This window comes from Arachis ipaensis, chromosome B10, assembly GCF_000816755.2.
Source record: "Arachis ipaensis cultivar K30076 chromosome B10, Araip1.1, whole genome shotgun sequence".
Lineage (NCBI taxonomy): Eukaryota > Viridiplantae > Streptophyta > Magnoliopsida > Fabales > Fabaceae > Arachis > Arachis ipaensis.
In genome coordinates this window covers 118,085,743-118,097,145 of record NC_029794.2, presented here as the reverse complement: position 1 = coordinate 118,097,145, position 11,403 = coordinate 118,085,743, and the positions used below count along the sequence as shown (strand labels likewise).

Sequence of the window (11,403 nt, the reverse complement as noted above, 5' to 3'; positions counted from 1 at the left end):
GAGAAGCTTGAACTAAATTTGCTAAAACAATCCCTTGTTCAGGCTTTTTAAACCTCTCGAGCATATCTTCATAGGTAAGCAAAAATGATTCAGCTTCATGAATTGTGAAATTTGTCATTCGAGACATCACTGACGTGATGTAGCCTTGATATTCTTCTGTGAGACCATCCAAAATAGCTTGGATGTGATCATCTTCTTGAAATGAGTAACCTATAGCAATGAGGGAGTCTGCAATCTTGCGAATTGTAGAGAGATATTCAGCAATTGTTGTAGTTTTCTTGCAAGCTCTAAGCTGAGTCTTTAAACTTTGAATACGTGTTCTTGAAGAAACCGTAAAAATGTGATTAATCTTTTCCCACATTTCAGCAAAAGTAACGCAATGTACCATCTTGTTCTTGTATGTACCATTCATGGAGGACACGGCCCACGTCATGAGTGCAAGGTCATTTTGCCTCCATTCTTTGTATTTGGATGAGTCCTTTTGAATTGTTGATGTAGGTGTGGATTTCGATGTTGCAGGGACCTCATCTTTTGTAACAGAGGGGGTTGGAGTTTGTTGTGCAGAATCTGAGCTTTTACTTTCTTCAACAATTGTAACTGATTCTTGTTGTGATGGGATTTTTGACGGATCGAGATGATCCTCAAGCTCTAGCGTCTGAATTGTTAGAAGGATGCTGTGCTTCCATGTTGAGAAGTTATTTTCTTCAAGTTTGTCTGCCAGAGGAACCAGTGTGTTCTTGAGATTTGTTGATGAAGTTGCAAGGGGTAGAGCCATGATTGTTTTCAACCTGCTCTTGATACCATGTAAATGATCTTGCACCTATTGAGAAAGAATACTGTTGCCGAAAAAAGAGAGAATGATACAGAGAAAATAATGACCAAATTGATTAAGATCTGAATGAGGAAAATGTGTTATTAGAGAGTTATTATACAAAGGCACTTAGCTCCTATTTTATAGCTTAATAAAAACTGCACTAACACCCTCTAACTACCTCTAACAGCCACTCTAACTGAATTATTCTCATAACAGAATTTTACTGACTTCACATAATTTGTTACTTAAGTTGTTACTTAAGTTTTGACTTCTTCTCCTTTAACACATGGTAATAGAGTTTTCTTTGTTTATAAATTATTATTTTATCAATCATCTTTTAAGTTTATTAATAATAAAAAACAAAAACAATAACGAATTAGATCTTTCATTGATCGTAATAAAACTTTTGGCCATTCCAATAGATTAAAAGTTTATATTTGATCCGTGATGTTCGTGATCAACAATAAAATCGTGTTTACTTGAAAATTAATCGATTGGAATTTCAAAACAATCGATTGAATTATAACTCAATCGATTGGATTACAGTTTATCACAAAACAATCGATTGAAAATTGTAAGGTAGCATGGTTTTCGCATAAATCAATCGATTGGTTATATGACCCAATCGATTGAACGATGAATAAAAAGTGAATTTTTGTAATTCAATCGATTGAATGCTTGAAAACAACCTGAGGTCTCACCAAAACAATCGATTGGTTTTGTTACTCAATCGATTGGATTCACCAAAATAATATGGATGTGCCAAATTCAATCGATTGGTTGTGTATGTGAATTCCAATTCAATCGATTGGAAAGCGTTGTAAATGATTTTTTTTCTAAATTTAATCGATTGTTAATATATTCAAATCCATTGAAATTTGAAATGCCTATCGTTTTAAAAAACGGGAGAGACTGGGTGTGAATACGCATGGTTTTCTTGTTTAGTAGATAGGCATTTCAAATTTCAATCGATTGGAATATATTAACAATCGATTGAATTCAGAAAAAAAAAATCACTTACAATGCTTTCCAATCGATTGAATTGGAATTCACATACACAACCAATCGATTGTTTTGGTGAGACCTCAAGTTGTTTTCAAGTATTCAATCGATTGGAGAGTATAAACAATCGATTGAATTACAAAAATCCACTTTTTATTCATCGTTCAATCGATTGGGTCATATAACCAATCGATTGATTTATGCGAAAACCATGTTGCCTTACAATTTTCAATCGATTGTTTTGTGATAAACTGTAATCCAATCGATTAAGTTATAATTCAATCGATTGTTTTGAAATTCCAATCGATTGGTTTTTAAGGAAACACGATTTTATTGTTGATCACGAACGTTACGGATCAAATATAAACTTTTAATCCATTGGAATGGCCAAGAGGTTTATTACGATCAATGGAAGATCTAATTCGTTATTGTTTTTTTTATTGTTAATAAACATAATAGATGATTGATAAAATAATAATTTATAAAATAAAAAACTGTTTTTATAATTAAATAAAATATATGGAATTAATTTGTAATTAAAATTAGTTAAAGGACTATGTAGCAGTTGTTAAAAAGATTTTAAGAACATATTTTATTATGAGACTATTTAATGATCTAAACGTTTTGGGACCATCGAATTCGGTGCCAACTAAGTTCATTTGGACGAAGACCTTTCTCTCGTCATCGTATTTCTTTTCCTTTGAGAAAACTTTGGAGTTTGGAGTAATCTGAGATATCTAGGCCTGAGTTCAAAGCCTATAACTAAGCCCAAAACATTTGTTTCCAGAAGAAGTATGATTTAAAAAATAAACAATTAATTTCAGGTTTTTTAATTCAAAGACAAATAAATTTTTGATAAATTAAAAATATAAAAATATTTTTTACTCTCTAAATTACAACATTTAAGTCAGAAACTTATCTACATAAACTTATTTATTAGATAGAAAGACTAAGGCTTGATTTGGTAAAATTTTTTGAAAAAGTGTTTGTATTTTTTAAAAATTCAAGTTCTTCATTTTGTGTTTGGTAAATTAAAAAGACCATGTGTTTGTGTTTGTAACTTTTAAAATATTGGAATACTTTTGAAAGCACCTAAGATATAGCTCTTCAAAGTTGACTTGTACCTTTCAAAATTTAAAAGTCTAATATAACCTTTTCAAATTTAATACTTATATTTATGTCTATTATAGTATTTTTAAATTTTAAAAGTTATTTTACCAAAGGCAATTGATGTTGCTTGTATTTAGTGAAAGCTATTTTTAATGTAATTTACCAAATATAAATACTACAACTTTTAAAAAGCAATATTTTAAAAGTTAACTTTTATAAACTACTTTTGAAAAATAAAAGTTTTACCAAACTAAGCCTTAGATGTCTCATATTTTAAAAAGTGAGAAACATTTTTATATTTTCAATGAGCCAATAACTTATTAATCTTTAAATTAAAAAAATTAAGAACGGATTTTTTTTTAATTCAGATAAAAAGAATGTTAAAATTTAATCTAATCCACAACTGAAACAATAAAAATTTCAATTAAATCCAGTCATAGTTAAAAGTTAAAACTAAATGATTTCAATAAAAAAATTGGATAAAGTTAGTTTGAACTACCTGAGTAAATTACATCTTACTCCTAATAAAAATAGATTGAATCTAAATTGAGTATAAAATAAAATTTTCTTGACGAGATTCTCTCTGGAAATATTTTTGGAGTCTCTAACGAAATCATTACTAAATTTTCCTTTTGTTAGATTCAGTTTTTATAAGAGGTGACGTTTTATGTATGTATATAGATGATGATAAGTAACAATATTTTAAATAATTATTAGATTCTAGCCTATTTTATTCACTTAAAACAATATATTATAATATTTTTAATGAATTTATGATACCAAAAAAGTTATTTTAATGTTTCATGACACTTATATTATTGACTTAAATTATTGTTAATTTTATTTTTGTAGCAACTTCAAAATATATGTTAGTTAAAAATATTGATATATTAATGTTTTAGTATATTTGGATAGATATTATATCTAGATCAAATTTTGAAAATACCAGAAATTTCAAAATGAAAAATATTTTATCCGAATCTTGCTTTCAGAATATGAAAAATTGAAAATCATTAAGGTTGCAGGTTGTTAAAATTCGTAAATTAAAAATCAATACATTATTAGATACTTTCTCTTAAAAAAAACTTGGTCACACTCTATAATTTTTATATACAAGAACTTGTTGAATTAAAGAACAGAACAGAACTTTCATTCGCATACATACACTATCAACCGATTCAGAGTTCTAATTCAAGTTTTGTTTATCACATCGCATCACATTAACGAAGTCTAAGCTAAGTAAACATCTCTTGATAGCATCTTTGAATATTGCAATGAAGATCAGATATAGTTGTGTTTGGTTTGACAGTTATTGTGTTTGTATGCAAAGGATGCTAGTTCGCTGGGTTCCACCTTCTGAAGGGACTATCAAACTCAACGTGGATGGAAGTTCAAGAGAAAATCCAGGAAGAGCCGGATGTGGTGGCTTGCTTAGAGATCAAGATGGCAACTGCATTGCCGGATTCGTCAGTCATATTGGTTTCGCCAGCAGCGTTGCAGCGGAACTAGTAGCTATTCGCCATGGTTTGTGGTTGGCGTGGCAGTTTGGGTACAGAAAGGTGGAATGTGAAAGTGATTGCATGGTGGCTCTTGAGATTATTCATGACGATGCCGGAGACTTCCCGGAATTCGCAGACATTGTGGAAGAAATTCATCAGTTCATGCTTCTTGAGTGGGATGTCACTATCTACCATGTCATGAGAGAAGCAAATTCGTGTGCTGATTTTTTGGCAAAGATTGGCTCTTCTTCGAGTTATGCGTTTTCTCTTATGAATAGGCCTCCGCCGGAACTCACACACCTTCTTCTTGCAGACTCCAAGGGTGTTCTTTATTCTAGAGCTTAATTGTACGAGGTTATAAAAATTCTTGAGCTCTTTTTTTATTATTCCTTAAATTATGCATGGTTGATGTACTCTTTTTCCTCTATTGGATTTTTTCCTAAGCTCCAGAGGTTTGGTTCATAGGGGTTTTTTAAGGAGGCATAACCTACATAGGCCAAGTATCCATATAGTCTATATCAATCTTGGTGGAACAATGTACTATTCAAATGTATCATATTCAACTTTAATGAAATTACAAAATTTCTGGAGAAATTATTGAATTCTATATTAATAATTGTCAATTATATTCATCATTGCAAATGTAATATTTATCAAACCATAGACATATAAATACATGGATCATATAATAAGGCATAGCTAGATCCTCCAATTCAGTTTATTTCATGACCCTTGGAACCTTCTTTAATATCAAGCAAGCTCATTTTGACTATGGCTTGTTGGAAATCCAAGAAGAACAAGGCTTGGTTCTGTGCATAAGAGTTGACAAAATTCCTAGTTCTTAGACTAGTGAACAATGTTTTATCAGATGCGAGAACCCCGTTGTTAGAGACCAAAGCGTCGATGTATAAGTTGTCGAAATCATCCCATGTTTCGTCGAAGGGCTGCTCAGCATTGTCACCATCACTGCATGTTCTGAACAGTGTCTTTGCAAATTCTGAGTTCAAATTTGGATCCACTTTTGTCAGCCTGTTCTTGAAAGAAGAACACCTAGCTACTCCTATTGTATGATCCCCTAAAAATTCAAAACCACAAAACAGCATTAAAAATGTTTCCTTGTTGCATAATCTCTATCAACTATTGTATTTGAAAATTATATGCATTTATAGTTTAGTATATAGGCATTTTTTAACAGAAGAATGACACAGTGAAAGCTAGTAATTATGAATTTAGAAGCCTTTGTCAAAAAGTTTCACTTAATTATGATATTCATTATTCGTCAACAAGCATGTATAGATAGAAATAGAAGCATAGGGACCAGTGGCGGAACTTGAAACAAAATTTTGGGGGGGCCAAATAGAAAATAATTGTCAAAATATTTTTTTATATAGATCTCATTTAAGATAAGCTCGTCTAATCTCATCTCTTTGATTTGGGTGATACTGTCAAATTTAAAGAGGGACATATATGTATATTAATTACCAGAGAGAGCCACCATCTCTTGTGCTGAAAAGCCATGTTGGCCAAACATCTTGATGAGATGAGAAGCATTGAAGTTGGGAGATGGTAGATTCATGGTATCCTCAATTTTGGACCTTGTTCCATCTTTTCTTCCCTTTGGTATATCATAAACTGGCCCCCCTGCCTGCTCATTGTGCCATTCATTAGTATAAAATTAATGGTAAGTAGAAAAATATATAAGTAGGTTGATCTTACAAAAAAAACTGCACCTCTAGCAGCTAAAGCAAGAATATCAGCACATGAAACTACTCCAGGGCATTGTCTTTCAAGCTCTTCTTTGATGTCATCTATGATTTCATGGCCTCTCAAACTCAAATTTTCTGGTGAATCCTTTTCTGCCTTGTTACCCTCTGTGGAATCAATCAAAATTGATCCATCACATCCCTAGTAGCAGATCACACAACCATACATATTTGTTAGAATATTTATAATCTGCAATATATGCTCAATTTTATGGCGGAAAAATGGATATAACATGCATGACATTTTTTTAGTGAGTTACTTATTTACTATACCAATTAATAAGAATGACACTTTTTTTGTGCATTATGTATATAACTACCTCTATTCTTATCAGTTATCAGTACTTTTTTTATTTCTGCACTCTGTCTTTCATTGTTTTAGAACATTCAACTTCTTGTTCACTCATTCCATTCAATTCTCAAAGAAAATTAAAACATGTTAGTATATTAAGTTTCTCAATTAAAATGATAACATATGTTCGTTTTTTTTTTAAATATATAATTTATTGATCACTTACACTCACAAAAAAAGAAGCATGTTTGTTTTGGAGTAAAAAGCCCCCTCAAAAAACCATAATTTATATTGATATTGAGAAGGAAATATTTCTAATTTTTACAACACATTTGATATTTATTCCAAAATTATTTATAATTACTAAGTTATTAACGTTATTTTTCAACATTAAAAAAATAAAAAATTATAAATACTTTTAAAATAAAACGCACATTAAATATGTTTTAAAAACATGCAAGTATTTCATTCTCATTTAATATATTATTCACAGAAACTCCAAAACAAAATCTCCGAACATGATACTGACACCTACTCATCTGAATATTTTCGCCATACAACAACACGATCATTATTAATTACCAAAAACTTGATTAAAATATAAATGAAATTAAGAACCTGAATGAAACAATCATGGAAGTGCATTCTAAGAAGAGGAGCAGCAAGTGAAGGATCATCTTCCAATGCCCTATTGACAATGTCCTTAACAACAGATTCAACAAAAGGGCAACTAAACAAATAGTAGTTCATGTTCAAACCATCTGCTCCAATTCTGAAACCACTCACTATAATTCCCATCACAACAAACACTGTCACCAAATTAGCCATCACTATCTTCAAACACTTCAATGGCCTTTTGTACACCATATTAATCAATGATACAACACAACTACTATACAGATTGAAGTGGTATAGAGAGAAAATATAAATTCTTTTTATAGTTATTTTGTATTATTTTATTGTTATTCAAAATGTAGGTACTACCTTTATCAATATATCTTTCATCCTATTAAAGAAAACATCTGTAAACTTACATCTTTACCATATAATTCACCGATATATAAATATATATATGTGTGTAGCACTAAATTATAGAACACACTTTACTTAGTGGGAAAAAGCTGGCAGAACAATACATTCATTGTAGAATGGGGAAACTGCAATATGTATATGTGTGCTATATATAATGATTGAAAATATACAAAATAAGCACAAAATTAGATTAAGATAAGATTGAAAGGATAAAAAAATTAAATATCTGGATAGTGGTTTATCGTTTACTTTTGTTTTCTAAATTTCTTGAATCCTACGTAATCATATTGGTCAATATGAATGCTATATATGGATGCATGGTGATTGGATTTGCATGTAAGTTGACACGTAATAAGGGTGTTCACCTATGTATAATTTTATTGAGTTTAATTTTGATGTAAGTAAATAATTTTATAATTATTTAATTATAATAAAATTTATTTTGAAAATTGGTTTTTTTGTTATAATTACTAAAGTGAAATTCAAACTTTAGAAGATTCAAATCGTAGTTTATATATAATCTATGAGTAAGGATCAAATAACGTAATTTTTTTAAAAACTAACCATTGGATTTGAAATTATACCTTATAAATCATCTTTAGGAAATTTTATATCAATTCAAGATATATACATGATAATTAACATAATATATTTATTCAAAATATAAATAAACAAGAATTTTTACTTACATGCTTATTAATGTCTATTTCCATAAAATTTGGTATAAATATTATTCACCATATATTATTATGATTCAAGGGTTAGATATCTACTCATAAGTTTATGGTATAATTTTTTGGCATTTTTTCAAGGTGTCTAAATTGCGATGGTAATAAAAGAAAAATGAAGAACTGATTAATGTTAACTCCAATACAAAGCAAATATAAAATATATATATATATATATATATATATCACTTAACTTTTTCTCAAATTTTATTTGAACTTTAAGTGCCATTATCCAACCAGAATAGAGATGTAAATTCCAAGATGGTCCCATCTTCAAATCATTGGCCAACAATTGTGTCAAGTGTCATTGTCATTCAAACATATGCATGTCGCATTTAAAAACAAGAACATACGACAAATTTAAAAAAGATTATCACTTCTATTATGTGTAAACATCATAAAAATCATTTGCGCTAAAAGTCACAATTATTGTTTTAGTTTCACACTTATTAAAGCATCAATGGATTTGTTCTTACATTCCAAGATCATCAAATTACATGTTATCCCAAGTTCTGTACATCCAGCTCATAATCCATAAATTTTGCCAAATAATGTCTCAGTGGAAACAACAAAATTTAACACTAAAAATGGATCTCCACAAATTCAACAAAAATGAATACAAAAATACATGCTAAGCACAACACTGATGTGCCTCCTCTTTATTGACATAAGCCTGCTTGCATTCACTATAGGAAACCCCCTCATATTTCATCACAAATTTTAAGATTCTTTGAATCAAAGAACTAATGGATACAAAAAATAAAGAAAAATCATAGACTTGATACAACAATTGTGCAAATCCAAGGTAAGGTTACAAGATGTACAATGTAAACCCCGGTTAAATTAGTTAATAAATTAGTTTTTAATAAGGAGGATTAGAAATGTAAATATTATATCAAAATAGGGTAGAGCTCATCAAAACGAGAATTTTGACACTAATTTTGAAGAAAACGGTCCAAAATTGGATCGAAAGGACCGAACCAGTTGAACCGGACCCGAACTGGGCTGTCGGTTCAACCGGACCAGCCCTATTAAATGAACCCAGCTTTGTCTTCTCCCTCATTACTGCAGCAACGAAGCTTTCAGCTTCCAGGGAGAAGAGAAACGAGAAACATTCCCGTAACCCTCACGTTAATTTCCGATCCCCGTAACTTCTCCGTCCGAGCTCCAATCGCCGCACCGTTTGCGGCCACGCATTCACCGCGTCGAGCTCTACATTTCTACCAGAACAATTTCATAGGTAACTTATTTAATCACTCTCAGCTTCATCTTCCCCCAATTTTTGAATTTTAAGTGGGAATATTGAATTTCTTTGATTTCTGATGTTTTAGGATCCAATTAGCTTGAGAAAAACGTTCACTCTTGCTTATGTGAAGCTTGGGTAAGGTGAGGATACGATAATTCTATTTTATTTTCATTAAATTTGAGCTTTGAGTATTAAATTGGGTATATATGTATTATGAATGTGTATTAGGTTGAAAATAAATAATTGGAGCTTGAAATTGTGAATACTGGAACTTGGAGGAAGCAGATTAGTTGAGTTTTGAGGGGTTGTCTTGGTTTTGAATAAATAGCTTTGGTCGTTACGTGGAAATCGGCTAAGGTATGGTTTATGTTTCTTGCATTTAATATATAATGTTCTGTGAAAACTTAGGCTAGACGGCCATAGGATAAGTTGGAATGCAGGTGTATGTTTAATGTTTAGTAATTTGTCGATGAATATAATTGGTTGAAGTTTATTGGATAATTAGTTTTAATTTTGGATGGTGAATGTTGTTATGTTAATTTGGAACGAGTTATAGTTGAATGTTATTGTTGATGAACATGATTAGTTTGGTGCTTGTTGATTAACTAATGATTTGGTGAATTATTGATTTGAGATATTACGTGTTAGAAGCCTAGGGTTAGTGAACTATGATCCTTAGTTGAATTTTGGTTGTTGGATTTGAATATTGTATGAATATAATTGTTAATCTGAAGTAGATTTATTGTGGTGACTGTTATGATGATGAGGAAGGGTATGTTGAATTGAAAAGAAAGCAGGTTTGGACCCGAAAAGGGTGGCAAAGTCCGAGTTTTAGAGGAGATGCTGCCGAAATTTTATAAAAAATTAGAGATTTTGTTTAGATGATTATTTAAAAGAGATTTAGATTTAAATGTTATATGGTTTGATTTTGAGTTATTAAGAAAATGAGCATGTTTTAAGTTTAGTTCATTTGGAAAAGAATGAATTATGTTTTGAATTGGAACTATTGATGGACGGAATGGGAGGTGTGATATAATGAAGGATAAGGATTGAATATGATTGATGTATGATGATGAATGAAATGTGATTGAGAATGATGTTGATGTTGATGAATTATAATTGAATTATTTATATGGCTTATGAATTTGAATAATCTGAGATACGAGATTCCCTGGATTAAGTGCCGTGGCTTGCCACCACGTGTACCAGGTTGAAAACTCGATACTCTGTTGACCCTACGACGTAAGTGTGACCGGGCACTATATAAATTCCCGGGAATGTTACCCCCATTGAGCAATATTGATTCTTTGAGAAAAATCTATGCATAGACTCTTGGGGATGCACGTCGGGGGACAGTCTAAGGACAATTCAGACTTGTCGGGTTGGCTGGATAACCGACAGATGAGCCTCATCAGCCATAGGACAGGTATGCATCATATGCATATTACTTGAATTTCTTGCTTGTGCTCTAATTGGGTGTGCCTACCTGTATTTGCCATGCTAAATGTGTATTTGTTACCTGCAGTAGTTGTAACCTTCTTGTGTTTGCCTTTATCTGTCTATTTGTCTATGAAAATGCATGATGGAGTTGGAGGTATGGAGGAATGGCAGTATAGGACTTAGATTTAAAGTTAAGTTAAGTTATAATTAAATATTTTTAGGAAACTACCTTTTATGGCTTCTGTTTAATACTTTAAGCTCTATAATCTGAGTGTCGGTGTTCTAGGATTGCCTCTGGCATTCCCAGGACCTTATATATTATGTGTGTGGCACCTTTATCATACTGAGAACCTCCGGTTCTCATTCCATACTATGTTGTTATTTTTCAGATGCAGGTCGAGAGGCATCTCGTTAGGCGTCTGGACTCTTGAAGCGGAGTGGTTACTGGGATATTTTGTTATGCTATGATGTATATAT

At 31.2% G+C, this 11,403-nt stretch overlaps 1 protein-coding gene across 1 annotated transcript; it reads right to left on the bottom strand.

Annotated features, from left to right (window-relative positions):
- On the bottom strand, positions 5,118-7,551 carry LOC107621084 (peroxidase 47-like). The gene is made up of 4 exons (XM_016323131.2): positions 7,099-7,551; positions 6,142-6,330; positions 5,908-6,070; positions 5,118-5,500 (listed from the first exon to the last, which is right to left on the bottom strand). The coding sequence occupies exons 1-4, from the start codon at positions 7,345-7,347 to the stop codon at positions 5,139-5,141; spliced, it is 963 nt and encodes a 320-aa protein (XP_016178617.1). The 5' UTR covers positions 7,348-7,551; the 3' UTR covers positions 5,118-5,138.

Coding starts and splice junctions, on each gene's coding strand:
- LOC107621084 (XM_016323131.2), bottom strand. CDS start 7,347: ATGGTGTACAAAAGGCCATTGAAGTGTTTGAAGATAGTGATGGCTAAT. Junction 6,071..6,141: donor CTAGAGGTGCAGTTTTTTTT/GTAAGATCAACC, acceptor CACAATGAGCAG/GCAGGGGGGCCAGTTTATGA. Junction 5,501..5,907: donor AGAGATGGTGGCTCTCTCTG/GTAATTAATATA, acceptor TTGAATTTTTAG/GGGATCATACAATAGGAGTA.